A 19233-nucleotide genomic window follows, 5' to 3' on the forward strand; every position below is an offset into this window, starting at 1 on the left:
GTTAACAAAAAGGAGATACAGTATTGGTTCCTTTCTAAAATGGTGATACCGCCACTAAGAAGATGGATCGACAGGGGAAAAAATAGCACTACAGATTCATGCGTAGTACTTTCGTTGCTCATGTTGATGTGTTTAAAATCCCTTCGTAGGCAACTCCGGATCCCAGCGCGATGCATGGAGCTGCAGTGTAAATCGTTTAACATCCGCCACATACAATCGGAAACGGCAGATTGCGTATTTGAACGAACTTTGCAGACTCGTGACCTTCGGCAATCCACAGTGGCATACTTTCCTCAACTTGCGGGCTTCAATGTTCTCTACATCAGCGATACAGGAGACGCATCCCTCATACTCCTGCTTGTAACGGGAAGGACAAATTAAACAGAATTAGGAAGTTATTTTAAGGGAATAAAATAAAATAAAAAGCTCACCCTTTCGCCGCGTTTTGAAATGGTAATATTCCTCCCTATCGAAATCCACTAATTGTTTTTCTTGAGGCGGAGGAACAGATGAACTGAGTTATTACTGCATTCAGCCGCTTCGAAATCCGGTCTGAAGTATGAACAAAAAAGGAAAAGCATTTATAAAAATCAAATTTATTGAAATCACTCAGTCGCTAACGTAACAAACATCATGTTTTAATGTGTAATACTGATCAATACCGATGAATAACACTTACTGGATGATGTTCAAGTAGTTCCAGGATGCACAAAAGTCTCTCAGTCGCTTGCGTTAAACGACTGCACCGCCACGAATCACTACGATCGAGATCTGCCAAATTTGTTTTGGCCTACCGGAACTTCTCGGTTTGCTGCATCTCTTCTGGTCTGGTCGGCAGGAAAAAACACGGTACGGAGCAAGTGCTGGAGTTGTTCCGGCACAAAACAACAGATAGTACGCAAGTTGGGCCAAAGAAAAAAACAACAGAGAATGCAAAGTAAAAACAACAGAGAACCAAATCAAAACAAAGAAACTGTCCGCGCGAGATATTTTTGACGTTTCTCCTTTCGACGAATACTGGGATGCCAGGCAGACTTCATTTTTTTAGTTTGCAATTTAAAATTATTGGACGACGCGTATTTCAACAGCAAGTAATTTTTTTCGACCAGTAAAACTACGGCAACTGTCTTGCTCCTTTTGTTACAGGGCATTTGCTGTAATTTTAAATGATTTCCGATTTAAAACTAAATGTTTTTTAAATTACAGGTCGAATTATTTTAAAGGCGAGCATATTCAATGACACGTAATAGTCATTATTTTTTTCTGTGTGGCGAAACCGTGAATTTGGCGAAACTAAAAATTGAAGTAGAAAAAAGTATTTTTAATGGCTTTAATCAATAATTTATAATATTTTTACTAAACAAAATACTATTACTAAACAAAAAGGATCGTTTTCAGTTCGAATTATTCTTCTCTAAAGCAAATTTTTAGGCTTTTTCTTGAAATAAAACCATGTTGTATATCCATTTGATAGTCTACATCAAATGGATATACAAAGTGAATTATTTTGTTTTGATGGAAATTTAACAGTCGTTATCTCTTATTTCGATTTTGAAAAAAAAGTTAAAAAAAAATAGCATCAAAAAATTTGTTTCTGCTTATTTCAAATTTCAATATTTTAATCTTAACACCTTTGATGAACTAAAAAGAAGAAGAATATTTTGAAATTTGCTCAACTTTGACTTTTTCAGTGTGTTTCTCGAAATTTGCTTTATTGGCAGATAATCTTTTGTCTTTATATGTAGAAAAACAGAAATCTTAGTCATATTTTCAGACAAGGCTAGCAGAATTTCATTTTATTTTTCCAAAATTATCCATTCAGACAATTCTAAAGGCTATCCAATAAGGATTACTCACGCCACCCTTAAAAATAAACAAGTTCAACAAAGACAGAGATCAGAGACACTTATCTCTTTTCAAAAACGCTTAAATTCACCCACATTTTTATATGATTCGCCTAACCAAAAAAGTTAAATTTTTCAAAGCAACTAACCAACCCAAGTAACAACACTACACACTACCAAAAAAATCTGTAAGATTACATCACATATGATGTAAATAAAAAGAAGCATCATATATGACGGAATTTTCAGTGGGAGTTGAATATTACAAAGCTCAAAAAGCTGTATAATTGAGTAAATGTAATAATCGAAGGCATGTAATTATCAAAGGCAAGTAATAATCAAAGTCATGTAATAATCAAGTGCATAGAATTTAAAAATTCATTGAATTTTCAGAATTATATTTTTTTTATTTCTTTTGAAATGTGATTGTAATTTTTTATACAAATAAAAAAACCAATTAAACGGCATTTTTAATTTATTTTTAATTGCATATTTTTAAACCCCAGAAACGTCACGCATAACTATCACTCATTTGATAAATCAATGCTGAATTCTTACCAAAAATCTTATATATTCGCTGCCATGTTGAATGTTGATATTGGTTTTTACTCTACCATGCGAACACAGCGGGATGATTTCTTTGGTTACGAGGAAAGTTCACCAGGTGCAATCGAAAAGTTGTGCTTCCGGAAAGGGGTGGAACAGCGGGTGCAACAAAACGGATTTCCGAAGGCGCAAACATTGGCAAGAAGCATTGCCATGACAGGTTCGCTCAATGCAGTATTGAATTCCGATTCTTTAGCTTGTTTTTCCGGATTTGTCAGCCAATTGTACACTTAAAAACCATTAACTCAGAAACCACGAAGCTCCTAAAATAAAATAAAATGGTTAATTGATGAATTACGCTTGAAATAGTTTTCAATGTTGTAGTGTTAATATAATTGGACCATAACCTAAAATGAGTCTTACCATTTTTTCTAGCCGGTCAAAGGCTTTCAATCAGAGGGGCACCAAATGAATAGAAGTACCAGGAATGCCAAAATTTTCCCCGGAAATAATAGATCCTACTGCTGGTAGCAATTTCTTAAACGGCAACTTTTGCTGTGTTGACACTGCATCTATTGAATAGCAAAATAAAAAAAAATTATATGATAAATGAAACGAGAGTATAACAATTCTTACCTTACCGAGAATGGATAATCTTAGATGCTCTAATAATGGCGCCTCACTTGATGATTGAAGGAACAGCCAGAGAGGAACAGTGTACCTATCCTCCTTTCGGAAAGTTCACTGTCCCTACTTTTTCTCCGTTGAAGAATTTTAACACCTTTTGAACTGATTTTATTCACTGGCATTTTTCTCACGTAGGTTCTGTAAAAATATGTTCAAACGCTAAATAAAGAGAAAGACAGCACAAAGAAATTGTTCAACCTTACCAATTGTCCTTGCGGCTGTTAAGTGATATCGAAGGAAGCGCTAATCGTAGTTGCGCCAACTTACACCAATTTAAACTCTTCCGCCAGCAACGGGTAGTTCCGGGTTTCACACGATTAAAATTAAAGAAAAAAAGTTTTCTTTCAAAGAACATTCAAATCGATTCGATTTTTAAAACAAAATACACCGGCACAAAACAAAACAATGTTCCGTCAAATTCCGTCCGTGTACCGCTGTACTTAAATGTAAATGAGCCGGTATGCAAACAAATCACACGGAAATGCCAATATTTTAGTGAAATGCACAATTTGTTGAGAAATTTTTCCGCTGACTAAGGTCTCAACAATTTGTGTGTTGTTTTGTATTTATTAGTATTCATGACTTCTTAAAAATGTAAATCATCAGCGTGACGTTAAAATACTTGTGTCGATTATTGCAAGCGTTTTTTAAATCCAAATGACGATTTTAAGCACTATACAGATAAAATAAGCAGTTCAATGGCATTTTCATATTATTGGATACCTATATACTATAACATAAACCATAGAAAATATCATAAACAAAGACGCTCTATGCTTTTGAATGAAAATTAAGGACCTGGTAATGGTTTCTGAATGATTTCTTTAAAATCGTGATAAAAACGAAACAATTAATAACCGTGATAAAATTGAGCGTGAATTTGGCGAGTATTGATAAAATTAAATAGTGATAAAATCGAGAAACTACTGTACTTTTTTTATGGACACATCCTGAAAGACCAGACAAAAAACTTCCTAATCAGACCATGATGCCTCTAGATATGGTGGTCTCTCTTTGGCAAAAAGTAGACGAGGGTTGGATGCGGAGGAGGAGCCGAAATTTGACAGCTGGCTGTTCGGCTGGCTGCTGGCTGGCTGGGATGCCAGGTGCTCTTATTTTTTGTAAAACACGAAGTTTTGCCAATCATCAAGATATTGCTTAGACAAAGATTTCGCCTTGATTTTTGCAAAAAATAATTCATAGAATCGAAACAAAATCTTCCGGCTGAGCTCCGGGCTGGTAAGCAAAGCTGGAAGAAGTTGGACCTATAAACGACGGTGCCAGCTTTGTCGGTAGCGGTGAGTAACATTAATTTTGCATTACTTATGACAAATTTATGCTTATTCGACACTTTTTTCTTTCAAGAGCTATCTAGAAGCAGCAGAAAGTCATCGAATCGGATGGTAACATGGCGAGGCGTTACATTCCATCGTCCGAGAAGCGGCTGGCCCTCCTGCAGGAACATCATCTGATCTGATCGGATCTGATGGGTAGCATTTGGGAAAACCAGATGAAGTTTTTGGCACTTTTGAATGAGGAAACCGATGAGCTGAAATAGTAAAATAGGCGCAACGTTAGGCGCCTGAGCAGCATGACGATAAGTCCGATGAGTGGGTTGGGGAATCAGTTCGATCCACTGCCGACTGTTGATTGTCCGGAATGGATTGAGCCCCTGAAGGATTCTGCAGGTGATGCTGTCCAATTGCTAGTCATCCTCAAGTGCAGCAAAGCTCCAGCTCAGCGCTGCTCGTGGGTGGTGGTGAAGGTACATTAACTGAATATGTTGATATTAAAAAAGGCTTAAGCAGTATTTACATGATGCAACAGTTATTTGAAAATAAACTTTCGAATCATAAAATCGTTTATCATTTAATCATGAAAATTATCAATAGCAGAATTTATAGCATTCCTTTAGCAGAACCGATTTACTTTTATTTTCATCCAACACTTTTCGATTGGAGGGAAACAAAATAGCTCTTTGGATAAGGTAACAAGAATAAGGAACAAGCAACATCCGGTTTAGGGTTTTGGTTGTTTGTTCCCCCCTTTAAGATCCTTTCTATCATAACGGTCAATGAAAAGTTTTTCTTTTTCGGAACATAGGGATAGACCGAACGGTATTGTAATTTCATTAAAAAAAAGTGTTTAGAATACAAATTAATTCATTGAATATACTCATATCGTCATATCATTGCTTTTCTCGGAAAACTCAATTTAAACATAATAAAATAAACTAAACCCCAGTACGGTTTTAAATCTTTTGATCATTCGTTTACGATTGGCTTGTGCACATACACACACTTTTTTGCCATCTGATTTTTTATCTCCAACACCTGGCATCCCTGGACCCCTTTTTTCGTAAACACTACAGCCAGCTGTCAAAACTTTTTTCAATATGGCGGAATGGCGATTTGGCATATGAGATCACCATATCTAGAGGCATCATGAATCAGACCTTAAGTGTCTATTTGACACCCCTCGCTTAGGGCATCCGCAGCAATCGCGAGCAAAGTGAAAATGCTCGCGAGTTTAATAACTTCTATACCGCACCGGGGGTTAGTATCAAGGTGAGCAAAATAGGGCCGTTGCCGTCGGGACCGACAAAATCACCAAATTTGCTCACTAGAAAGGGGCGAGATCAAACATGCACTGAAAAAATTCTACCGTTTTAAGCAGAATTAAACAAACGAACGGAAAGCGGAAACTTTTTTAATTGCGCAAAAACTAATTCCATGAAATATTTCCGAAAAGCCCTTCAAGTTCGACGATTGCTTTCTGAAATTTTTTTTAAAAGACATACACCGTCTTAGCCGATTTAGGCTCACAGACTGAATAAACGTGGACAACATTTTACTGACTCCCACAACCTTGAGTGAAGCTTCGAGGATTTTTCTCGGAGTAATGATAATCGAGACCAGTGTGCTGTGCAGGATTTTTGTATCCAACCGTATGGGTGGCATTCCATTACTGTCCCTACCGAATTCGGCTTTCGAAACGAGGTCTCTCAATAAGTTTGGAACTAATGGGACCCAGTTTTTCGGAGCAGCAACTATTTCAGTCAGCACGTTGGATAGAAAAAGGAGTTGAAGATTTAAGCAGAATTAAACAAACGACGTCGCGTGGATGTTTGTTGATATTCATTTTAAGAAAAAAATCGTATGAGATTAAAATTGTGGATGGATTTTTTTTTGAATAACCAGTTGAATTCGCAATTTCGTTACATTTTTCGGGTTTATCCAGGAATTGAACGAGAAAGTGCAATTGCTGGTTCTGATGGTGAGTTATTTATTTTGTAATTTATATTGTTTATGACTTTTTTCTACCTATACATTTTGATAACATTTTTTCCTTTCTCACTCAATTTCAGATAAACAAACTCGAAGCATCGTATTTTATGACAAAAAATGATCATGTAACTAAGAAGAGCCGTTTGGTGGACGACTCCGAAAATTTACTCGGTCCGTATTAATTTAAGATTAAGATTTTCTTCAAAAGTTTTCTCAGTGCAATGCTAAATTTAAAAATAATTATGCTACCGCCCGGTGCGCGAAAGAGTGTGTATCCCAAAACCGGTCCGCTGAAATGAGCAAAACCGGGCCGCGTATACTCACTTATTGGTGCGTTTGCTCTTAAAACCACTATATCTCTCTTGTGTCTCAACCGATTTATATTATATTTATAGTTCTAAAAACCTCGTAATGTTACTCGAAGTTTTATTTTGTGGCGTAGTTTTATGAATGTTTATGGTGATTTGCGTTTCTTCCCCCACTGCTAGCCGGGAGTGAAGCAAAAGCACTTCAACATTGGCGCCCACACTGAACAAAATCCGGCTATAAGGTTTATTGGGAATTTTAGTGTTTTCGCACTAAAGGAAAATCCAATACATTTTACCAGTAGAGGATAGATTGATTTTATAAGAATTTCCAATGATTTCTAACTCGAGCCATAATGATAAAATTTATTATTCAGGGTAGTGAAATGAATCAATGCAATGTTATATGCTCGTATTTTGATTTCTTTAGTTATTGTTTTTTTCAATTTTTCAAGTTGTATTGTTTATAGCAGCTTGTTGGCGAATGTGATAAGATCAGTGGGGCAATATTAGCTTTAAAATTAAATTTAAATTTTCTGTATTTTAAGATGCAATACAAAAACTCCTTGAAAATCGTTCGTACGTAGGGCGTAGATTGTTTCGGTCTCGGGACTCTTTCTGCCCCAGCTTCATCACAGCTATCTATGTACGTTCCCGGGGGAACAAATTCTGAGCCAGTGTTGTACGGTAGCTTAGGTCCAAAGGAATCCTTTTCAATCTGAAAAAAGCAAAGCAATTTGTGAGAACTATTTATCTAACTCTAGCCAGAAATTTCTTATTCACCTCCAGTTCCGTTTCAGCTTAAATTTTTCAATCTAGAATTGCTGGAATCGGAAGAGCTTCGATCTCTGTCTCATCTTTTTTCGAGATCGGTCGTTCGTGTGCTTTCTGTTAGGGGGTGATCGATGATGTCTGAAATCATTTTTTTTTTCACAAAAATGCACAAGTTAATTTATTTGAAAAATTACCTTTAGTAAATTGCAGCACAGATAAAATGGTATGAAGACTTTTTCGGACAGGATAATACAACTGTCGCCCAATAAGTGTCCCAACAATAAATGATGAAGGTGGTTTTCCAAATTCTTGCACCTAGTCTCCCAGCGGGGAGCAGTTTTTTAAACAATTCTTGATGTTCCATCTGTTCAACAGAAGACGTATTATATCCTAAACATGAATTTCAAAGAATTTTAATCATTTGAATGAGGTACTAAATATTTAACTTACCGATTGAATAGCACACAATCTGAAAAATAACGACCTTATAGAACATTGAATTGATGAATATCCATCCTGTGAGATGTACTTCAAAATAGTAAAATTTATTAAATTTTTATTAAATATTTATAAAATTTTTGTATTTGATACTTATTATAACCCGCTGCTGAGATTCATTGGAATTTATTTTATTTTATACTGGATTTATCAGTAGCTCCTATTGTCGTGTATGTGGGATACTTCTACGGGATAAAAGCGCGAAAACCGAGAATTACCGCGTAATTACTATTTCCCGATTAGTTTTACTTTAGGAATATGCGAAATAATCGGAAGAGCGGAATATAAAACACGCGACTATTTTTCTGTAACTTTTTATTCAGCTTACTTATTTTTCTTACTTCCACACTCAGAAAAATCCATACTTCCAAACCAACTGCATACATAACATTTCTTCCCCCCTTTGAGGGAGAATTCTGGCTTTAAGGGGAATAACGAAGAGGAAGACGTCGTTGTCTCTCGGACCGTCGCAAGATTGGCGGTGAACCTTCGGATGAACGTGTTGGACTGCTGGTTGGTGTCACGAACGATGGCTCTGGAGTTTGGCGACCATTTGAAGAGGCCTCCGTCGTTGTACTACCATCCGAACTGAAGGAGTGTTGCTGTGACGTCATTGCATCATCGTAAAAATGCATTCGTTGAGTAGTTGAACCTGTTGTACTTTTTCTTGATTCACTGGAGAATGGGATGCTTTCATTGCTTTCGTTGTCGTGGAAACGTCGGAGTTGGTCAATGTGACGTTTCAAATGTTTTCCTTGGTAAACAACATCGTAGTGCAGATCCCCCAAACGGGCAGTAATAATTCCTGGGATCCATTTGTCCAGCCGAGGATTTCCTGAAAGGCAGTAGACGTGCTGACCTGGGCTGAAAGTGCGAAAAGATGCATCGAAGAAGGCCCGTTGTTTTTCGGTGATTTTCGTGCTGGTGTCTTGGGGTCGGACGAGATCCAACCGCGTTCGAATGTTTCTTCCCAGGAACAACTTTGCCGGAGACTCTCCAGTTTCGGTATGAGGAGCTTTGCGATACTGCATAAGAAATTTGTTTAGGTTGGCTTGCAGAGTTGAGTTCGTTGTTCCCATCGCCTTGAGCGCCCTTTTTACGGTCTGGACGTAGCGCTCCGCTTGGCCATTTGTAGCCGGGTGATAAGGTGCTGAAAGTTTGTGATATTTCACTCCGCTTCGATGTAGAAACACTTTAAATTCATCGGCAGTGAATTGTGGACCATTGTCCGACACGACTGTCACTGGTGCTCCATATGCTGCAAACAGGTCATCCAGAATATTAATCGTCGCTAATGCTGTTGTGGAATTAGTAACCTTGACTTCGACCCATTTGCTGTAGGCATCCACGATAATAAGCAACATCATACCAGCTACTGGCCCGGCATAATCTATATGAATGCGTTCCCATGGACCTTTTGGGTACTCCCAGTGATGGCTGTTGAACTTCGGTGGTGCCGGTGCATGTCGTGCGCATTCAGCGCAGGATTTCGCTATGTTTTCGATGTCTGCATCTATGCCTGGCCAGTACACAAACGATCGCGCCAGTCCCTTCATTTTGACCACCCCGATGTGAGCTGCGTGTAGGTCGTTCAGGATTGCTTCGCGAAAAGTAGGTGGGATGACTACACGGTGTTCGAAGAGGAGACAGTTGGCAACTACGGTGTATTTTGATTCCGGCGCCTTGTAACCTGACTGCGCCAGGTTTCGACCCAACTCGAGTAGTTGAAGAAGTTTCCCCAGATGCGCATCCTTTCTGGTTTCACGAGCAATGTATTCAGCGCGTACTGGTAATTGCTGAATTTGATGCAGCGCGAAATTGTCAAAACCATCCACGTCATTTCTTCCCTCCTCGAGAAACAAGCTGTGGACACCGGAATTCGTCGATTTGCTTGGAATTCTGGAGCAGTAATCGGCATTCGTGTTTTGACTTGTTGGCTTGTAGACTACATTAAAGTTAAAATGCGCTAGATAGTCCGCGTAGTTAGCCATTCGGCTAATGCACAGTGTAGGCAGGGATTTTTCTGGGTGAAGGATTTGAGTTAATGGCTTGTGATCCGTAATTAAGGTAAACTTACGTGCGTAGAGGTAATAGAAGAACTTTTTCACTGCCCAAACGATAGCAAGGGCTTCTTTATCGATTTGCGGATATCGTTGCTCAGTACTGGACATGGTACAACTAGCGTAAGCAATTGGGCGTTCAGTTCCGTTGCTAAGACGGTGAGAAAGTACAGCTCCGAGGCCCGTTTTGCTAGCATCGGTTGCCAGAATCAGCGGAAGGGTAGGATCGTACTGTATGAGTACTTGGGGTGATGTCAAAACTAGTTTCAAATCTCGGTAAGCCTCATTAGCTTCGGGTGTCCATTCAAATGGTTCTGTAAGTAACATTTCACGTAAGCTCTTGGCTCGTACAGAAAGATTAGGTATAAATGCACTGTAATAGGTTGCCTTACCCAGAAAAAGCTGCAGTTCTTCCGGCGTTGTCGGACGTGGTGCATCGCGAATTGCTTCAATGTGCTTTTCGGATTTGTGTAGACCGTGGTGATCAATGCGGTGACCCAGGCACTCGAGGGATGGCGTAGCAAAGATGCATTTTTTCCGGTTGAGTCGTAGGCCGTGTTGCCTAATCCTGTCCATGGTTGCAGTAAGAGCCAGCATGAGCTCCTCGAAGTCTTTGGCAAAGACGATAATGTCATCGTAGAAATTGACCACATGATCCAAACCTTGAAGAACCGACTCCATGCGTCGCTGCCAAATAGCGGGTATATTTGCGGCTCCGTATACCGCTCTTGTTGGTCGAATAAGCCCATGCGTCGGAGTGTTAAGGGTTAGCACATGACGAAACTCATCGTCAATTGGCAGGTGCGTGTATACATCAGTTATGTCCAAATGACAAAATAATGCAGCTCCTTTCATTTTGTTGAAAATTGTTTCGATTTTGGGTATGGGATGTTCGTCAATAATCATTTTTGGGTTAACTGTTGGTTTATAGTTACCTGTGATCCGCATACCTCCATTCTTCTTCATGACGATATGCGTCGGCGATGCCCACTCGGAGTAATCAACTTTTTCGTAGAACCCCGAGGCAACCTTCTTTTCTATCTCCGCAGCGTACCGGTCGCGTAGAGCAAGAAGAACTTCCCGTGCTCTGGCGAAAACTGGAGATACTTCTGGTTTGAGGTGAACCTTTGCTGATGGACCTTCGAGCTTTCCAGGAACCTCACTGAAGATATTTTCGAAATTTTCCAGAAGCTTTGATAGTTTGGCTGCTTGATCCGTGGTAATGCTAGTGACACTGTTGATGCACGAATTAGAAGAGAACATTTCATTCCAATCAATCTGGTCGGTGAAATGAGTTATCCACTCTCGCCCGAAGAGAGCTTCAGAAGCACCAGATACCACATACAAGTTCAATCTGCGCGTTGTAGATCCCATGGATACGTTCACAGGAAGACGACCTAGACAATTGATGCGATGGCCTGTATAGCTGGAGAATCGTCTATCCGTTGGTAATAAAGTAAATTTCGGCTTAATTCTTCGTAATTCGATTTCTCCAACAAGTCCACACGGTGCTCCTGTGTCTAATTCCATTCCTAAAGGTCGACCATCGATTTTCACATTGATCGTCTTTTTCTCAATGGCCGGAATTTGATGAACTTGATTGAAAGCCTGTACAAAATCAACTTCGGATGAAGGCATCTCATGTAATTCAACCTGGTCGGCAGAAGAATTTCGTGAGTTTGATTTTAACGAGCGGCAAACTTTAGCGATGTGCCCTCTCTTGTTGCAGTTCCGGCATTTTTCGTCGCGGAAACGACATTGGCTTCGAAGATGCTGACCTCCGCAACCGTAACAGGAACTTGATCCAGCAGCATTATCAGAGGGGCTTTCATTCAGCTTCCGTGGTGGTGATCGGTGTAGTGATTTTGGAAATTTTTTCGTCTTCGGCTTCTCGTAGCCGAGCTTGTTAGTTGATTCCGGATCTGGGGATGGAGTATTGGTGGTGTTGCTGATTTCTCGTGTTGTGTTTCGAGTTGCTTCCAGGGAGTGTGCGATCTCGTACGCAGCACTGAATGTTTCCGGCTTCTTAGCGATGATCTCGTCACAGATATCTCGTGCTTCCAGACCATGCAATAATTGTTCGATAAGCATTCGGTCCAGAAACTCTTCATATTCACAGTAAGCAGCTCCCTGCTTCAGTCGTAGGACGAATTGGGCAATAGATTCACCAGGTTGCTGAATAATTTGTCGGAATTTGACGCTCTCCACAAACTTATTCCTTATTCGATCGAAGTGGTTTGACAGTGTTGTCCGTAACTCCTCATAGGGAATTTCCGCAGGTTGCCGGGGAGTAACGAGGAACTTCAATGCATTGTTAAGCTCTGTCCCCATATGTACCCGGGCGAAATTGGCGTACTGGGCTTCAGGAATATGGCTTAACTGCAGCGCCCACTCGAATCTGCTGAAGTAATCAGTAACGGATGTCCCGTCTGTTGATCGAAACTCGGACATGGTGAACGAAGGAACTCTTGGCGAAGGAGCGGCGGCTTCCCCGGCCGGAAGGTGTTGGTCGGCTTGCGCTTGCTGAACAGCGTTCCCAATGGATGCTTTGAGGGCCTGTGCGATCATTGAGGACAGCGCCTCCATGAAATCTGGATCATTCATCATCAGCGAAGTGCAGAAGAAGGCTTTCGTAACCTCACTTTTCCGGTGCGGATGATTTTTCAATTAATCCCACTTCTGACACCAGTTGTCGTGTATGTGGGATACTTCTACGGGATAAAAGCGCGAAAACCGAGAATTACCGCGTAATTACTATTTCCCGATTAGTTTTACTTTAGGAATATGCGAAATAATCGGAAGAGCGGAATATAAAACACGCGACTATTTTTCTGTAACTTTTTATTCAGCTTACTTATTTTTCTTACTTCCACACTCAGAAAAATCCATACTTCCAAACCAACTGCATACATAACACCTATTACATATTGAACTTTGAGTTCTATTGGATTGACCCTTTAAATTTTATTGGCAGATTTTGTTCAGAATTTATAGGAACTTCTTGTATTTGATACTGGTTATAACAAGCTGCTGAGATTCATTGGAATTTCCTATAATTTTTAATGGATATATCAATAGCTCCTATTGCACACTGTACTTTAAGATTTATTAGGTTGACCCTTTAAACTTTATTGCCAGATTTGGTTCAGTGCAACTCAAAAACCCATATGCAACATAATTTTGATATGTTATCAGTGTTTTGTTTAGTTTTGGTCTCCTTTGTAGTTTTTAGAATTATACTATAAGCTTTTTGATTTCGTCAATTTGGTTTTTTTTTCAATATTTTACATCCGCGGTGGGTGGTGATTTGGACAGAGAGCCAAGCCGAGAGAAGAAATAATGATGCGTGTCGTGTGTTTCTTGGTTGGAAATTTTCTATTGATAGTATTTCGCGTTTGCTAGTCACGACACGCATCATTATTTCGGCTCTCGGCTTCGCTGTCTGCCCAAATCACCACCCACCGTACCTACTCGGAGAGCAAACAAACAGGTTCTGCTGGACGCGCTGCTTGTGGTTCTAGAAATTCAGGAATGATTTTACGTTTATAATTATCATATTTTTGTTAAATCTCACAGCGTCAATTGTTGCACCTCACTAGAATGTAGATTAAATTTGCTTTCCAATGAATATACTTTTGATTGGTCCAAACAAAGTATAAGCACTGAAAATCCGGATACAACCTGATTGTTGACCACAAAAACAGATGAAATTTCAATTTGTAAGAAAATCGCGCAATGCAGTAAACTTTGAAAAATCTAAGGACAGCAAAATGTTAGAATTTAGAATAGAATTTTAATAAATTTTGAAGTCATATTTTTTCAAAAAATCTTCCATCGTTCAAACAGTTTTTACTAGCAATCGAATGAAAAGTACCTAGACCCTTTTATTAAAAACATTTAAAAAAATATTTCTTGATTTCATGATGTTCATGACATTAACTTCAGCTTTCATATGCATAAGGCAAATATTTTTTTGGGTGTGTAATAAATGAATTACAGCAGATTTCCTGAGGCATATTTTTTCGGGTTTTTTTTTCTTTCATGCTGAATAATGAGAAAACTAGTATTTAGCTTATAATGCTCTAAACAGATTTTACTGACATTACAAGGTTTCTTTTGATATAAGTTTTGTTTAGATCGGTTGAACAAGCCAAAAGTTTTAACGATTTGAGCTTGAAGTTTCAAATTGACACTCCTAGTGCTGATTAGGGTAATGAAATCTAATGCGGATAAGGGTTAAAATATTATTTTTGAAAAATTTCATAGATTACGTCAATTAATTTCGTTACTTTTTATGAAGCATACTTTTCACAGCAAAAAAAAAAAATTAAAAAAGTATATTGAATCCAAAACACGAGTAGTCTAATTTTTCACAAGTGTGATTCGAAGAAGATGTAATTTTCATCTCCTTTTGATGTAATTTTAGTCTTTTTCAAAAAGTCCGTGGACGCGGGTAGGGGCTCATTTATATCTGCACCTCTATATAAATGAGTTTACCTTGTCGTATGAGAAACTTATATTCTGATAGTAAAATATCACAATGTAACTCTCATAAGTACCAACGGATCACTATACGAGCTTTAGTGAAACGGAAAACAACGGTGCTGGTTCCACGGCTTTAAACGAACGCCTACCCATTAGCTCGATGGTCCGATCAGCAATGATTGTTTGACCTGTTTTTATTCTACGTGATAAACCTTTTTAATGAAATTTTTTATTTCAGGACAATATGAGATTCTTTTCCTACAGAGACGGATCTGATAGATGTTATCAAGATGTTCAAGCACTTGAAAAGAAAAAGCGTAGGTGTATCAAAATCGTACCTCTCAAGTAAGTTATTTTGTATGAATTTCTTGCTCTCCAGCAAAATCGGCTTCATTTAATTAGAAGGCCCAGGTTTTATGCAGATTATTATTTTTTCTTGCTAATGATGTTGTTCGTTTCAGATACACAGTATTACACATCGTAACAAAAATACTCAGCCCACAGTGGCTATCAGCTGTCTGTTACATCACACAACACAGTATAACACATTGTAACAACAAACCTCAGTCCACAGTGGCTATTATTTGTCTGTTACATTACACAACACAGTATAACACATTGTAACAATAGAACTCAGCCCACAGTGGCTATTATTTGTCTGTTACATTACACAACGCAGTATAACACATTGTGACAACAAAACTCAGCCCACAGTGGCTATTATTTGTCTGTTACATTACACAACACAGCATTAGACATCGTAACAACAAACCTCAGCCCACAGTGGCTATTATTTGTCTGTTACATTACACAACACAGTATAACACATTGTAACAACAAAACTCAGCCCACAGTGGCTATTATTTGTCTGTTACATTACACAACACAGTATAACGCATTGTAACAACAGAACTCAGCCCACAGTGGCTATTATTTATCTGTTACATTACACAACACAGTATAACACATTGTAACAACAGAACTCAGCCCACAGTGGCTATCAGCTGTCTGTTACATTACACAACACAGTATAACACATTGTAACAACAAAACTCAGCCCACAGTGGCTATTATTTGTCTGTTACATTACACAACACAGTATAACACATTGTAACAACAAAACTCAGCCCACAGTGGCTATTATTTGTCCGTTACATTACACAACACAGTATAACACATTGTAACAACAAAACTCAGCCCACAGTGGCTATTATTTGTCTGTTACATTACACAACACAGTATAACGTATTGTAACAACAGTACTCAGCCCACAGTGGCTATTATTTGTCTGTTACATTACACAACACAATATAACGCATTGTAACAACAGAACTCAGCCCACAGTGGCTATTATTTGTCTGTTACATTACACAACACAGTATAACACATTGTAACAACAGAACTCAGCCCACAGTGGCTATTATTTGTCTGTTACATTACACAACACAGCATTAGACATCGTAACAACAAACCTCAGCCCACAGTGGCTATTATTTGTCTGTTACATTACACAACACAGTATAACACATTGTAACAACAAAACTCAGCCCACAGTGGCTATCATTTGTCTGTTACATTACACAACACAGCATTAGACATCGTAACAACAAACCTCAGCCCACAGTGGCTATTACTTGTCTGTTACATTACACAACACAGTATAACACATTGTGACAACAAAACTCAGCCCACAGTGGCTATTATTTGTCTGTTACATTACACAACACAGTATAACACATTGTAACAACAAAACTCAGCCCACAGTGGCTATTATTTGTCCGTTACATTACACAACACAGTATAACACATTGTAACAACAAAACTCAGCCCACAGTGGCTATTATTTGTCTGTTACATTACACAACACAGTATAACGCATTGTAACAACAAAACTCAGCCCACAGTGGCTATTATTTGTCTGTTACATTACACAACACAGTATAACACATTGTGACAACAAAACTCAGCCCACAGTGGCTATTATTTGTCTGTTACATTACACAACACAGCATTAGACATCGTAACAACAAACCTCAGCCCACAGTGGCTATTATTTGTCTGTTACATTACACAACACAGTATAACACATTGTGACAACAAAACTCAGCCCACAGTGGCTATTATTTGTCTGTTACATTACACAACACAGTATAACGCATTGTAACAACAGAACTCAGCCCACAGTGGCTATTATTTGTCTGTTACATTACACAACACAGTATAACGCATTGTAACAACAGAACTCAGCCCACAGTGGCTATTATTGGTCTGTTACATTACACAACACAGTATAACACATTGTGACAACAAAACTCAGCCCACAGTGGCTATTATTTGTCTGTTACATTACACAACACAGCATTAGACATCGTAACAACAAACCTCAGCCCACAGTGGCTATTATTTGTCTGTTACATTACACAACACAGTATAACACATTGTGACAACAAAACTCAGCCCACAGTGGCTATTATTTGTCTGTTACATTACACAACACAGTATAACGCATTGTAACAACAGAACTCAGCCCACAGTGGCTATTATTTATCTTTTACATTACACAACACAGTATAACACATTGTAACAACAGAACTCAGCCCACAGTGGCTATCAGCTGTCTGTTACATTACACAACACAGTATAACACATTGTAACAACAAAACTCAGCCCACAGTGGCTATTATTTGTCTGTTACATTACACAACACAGTATAACACATTGTAACAACAAAACTCAGCCCACATTGGCTATTATTTGTCCGTTACATTACACAACACAGTATAACACATTGTAACAACAAAACTCAGCCCACAGTGGCTATTATTTGTCTGTTACATTACACAACACAGTATAACACATTGTGACAACAAAACTCAGCCCACAGTGGCTATTATTTGTCTGTTACATTACACAACACAGTATTACGCATTGTAACAACAAAACTCAGCCCACAGTGGCTATTATTTGTCTGTTACATTACACAACACAGTATAACGCATTGTAACAACAGAACTCAGCCCACAGTTATTATTTGTCTGTTACATTACACAACACAGCATTAGACATCGTAACAACAAACCTCAGCCCACAGTGGCTATTATTTGTCTGCTACATTACACAACACAGTATAACGTATTGTAACAACAGAACTCAGCCCACAGTGGCTATTATTTGTCTGTTACATTACACAACACAATATAACGCATTGTAACAACAGAGCTCAGCCCACAGTGGCTATTATTTGTCTGTTACATTACACAGTGCACCATTTCACTTCGTAACGGAAAACTCAGCCCACAGTGGCTATTATTTGTCTGTTACATTACACAACACAGTATAACGCATTGTAACAACAGAACTCAGCCCACAGTGGCTATTATTTATCTGTTACATTACACAACACAGTATAACACTTTGTAACAACAGAACTCAGCCCACAGTGGCTATTATTTGTCTGTTACATTACACAACACAGCATTAGACATCGTAACAACAAACCTCAGCCCACAGTGGCTATTATTTGTCTGTTACATTACACAACACAGTATAACACATTTAGTGGTATGAATAAGGTTTAGCAATTGCTTCGGTAGCTTTTACTTTGCTCGAAATCAAGCAAAGCAAAAGCCCAAAGCATTTGCTTAGTTTGGTATGAATAAACGTTAGCTTAGCAGATGTGTACTAAAGTCTTAGAACATAGCTTTTGCTTCGAAAAAAAGAGCTATCCAACCAGCAGAATCTGAAATTTTCTAAAGTAAAATGAAAGAAGACGATCAACAAATTGAAAAGTACGGCTAAAATAGCCATGAAATCGACGGTGCGGGTGGTGGGTGTAAGAACGATCGGAAAAATTTAAGTCAATACACGCTCGTATGTTGATGTTTAAAGAAAATTAAATATTGTCAAATAAAAATGGCCTAGCTTTTTAACATTTATCATAAGCTCTCCCACACGTTTTCGGATCGGGATAATCCGATATATAAAAAAATAGGCAATAGGCGCGCATCTTAACTTAGATGTTTTTTTTTAATCTTAGAATTATAAAAAAAATCATATAAATTTGGGAGATCTGAATTATGTTTTAAATTATTACAACTTTCTTCCAACTTCAAGCCGATTGGGACTTCTTCCACTGTAGCCGGATTTTTTTAATTTGAAATATTTACTAATTGATTTGTTTTGTTTCATCTTAGACGAATCATTTCATACAACGACAGGAATATGAAAAAAGTTGGGTTATCACTTCGACTGTTCTTTATCTATGTTGAAAATGCCTTTTTAAATTGTATTGAAATGTAATATTGCTAATTTTATAAATTCATGACGTTGTTGAAGAATTTGTTTATTGGAAAAGTCTGCTACCAAGCATGCTTAGAAAATAAAGTAATTGCTAGGAGATTTCTCGAGCGATTGCTTCAGATTTGGGCTTTATTCATACCGAACAGCTTGTTCTAAAAGTAAAAGCTCCTGACTGAGAAAACAGCTGTCAGAAAAAACTTTATTCATATCAACCGAAGCAATTGCTTTCTGCGACTGCTCGAATGCTCGATTTAGTTTAGCAAAAGCAATTGCTAGGGGTTTTTCATACCACCTATTGTAACAACAAAACTCAGCCCACAGTGGCTATCATTTGTCTGTTACATTACACAACACAATATAACGCATTGTAACAACAGAGCTCAGCCCACAGTGGCTATTATTTGTCTGTTACATTACACAGTGCACCATTTCACTTCGTAACGGAAAA

The 19233-nt window shown here is 38.4% G+C and overlaps 2 protein-coding genes across 4 annotated transcripts in view; both read right to left on the bottom strand.

The window, feature by feature from the left end:
• Positions 1-19233, bottom strand: part of LOC129755884 (axin) — a 357557-nt gene that overhangs the window by 195215 nt on the left and 143109 nt on the right. The gene's annotated exons all lie outside the window — the stretch shown is intronic.
• LOC129755883 (uncharacterized protein K02A2.6-like) lies at positions 8159-12875 on the bottom strand. Of its 3 annotated transcripts, none has more exons than XM_055752576.1 (2): positions 10937-12875; positions 8159-10849 (listed from the first exon to the last, which is right to left on the bottom strand). In XM_055752576.1, exons 1-2 carry the CDS (start codon positions 12606-12608, stop codon positions 8364-8366), a joined length of 4158 nt encoding a protein of 1385 aa, XP_055608551.1. In that variant the 5' UTR covers positions 12609-12875; the 3' UTR covers positions 8159-8363. The 3 variants fall into 3 exon arrangements, with proteins under 3 accessions (XP_055608551.1, XP_055608550.1, XP_055608549.1); XM_055752575.1 differs by having other exon boundaries at positions 8159-10315; positions 10394-12875; XM_055752574.1 differs by having other exon boundaries at positions 8159-9964; positions 10019-12875.

Source organism: Uranotaenia lowii, chromosome 3, assembly GCF_029784155.1.
Source record: "Uranotaenia lowii strain MFRU-FL chromosome 3, ASM2978415v1, whole genome shotgun sequence".
Classification (NCBI taxonomy): domain Eukaryota; kingdom Metazoa; phylum Arthropoda; class Insecta; order Diptera; family Culicidae; genus Uranotaenia; species Uranotaenia lowii.

Bases quoted from the DNA above. Each gene is read 5' to 3' on its own strand.
- LOC129755883 (XM_055752574.1), bottom strand. From the start codon at position 12,608: ATGATGAATGATCCAGATTTCATGGAGGCGCTGTCCTCAATGATCGCA. The intron at 9,965-10,018 runs GTAAGTTTACCT...TCCTTCACCCAG, and splicing joins CTTCTATTACCTCTACGCAC to AAAAATCCCTGCCTACACTG.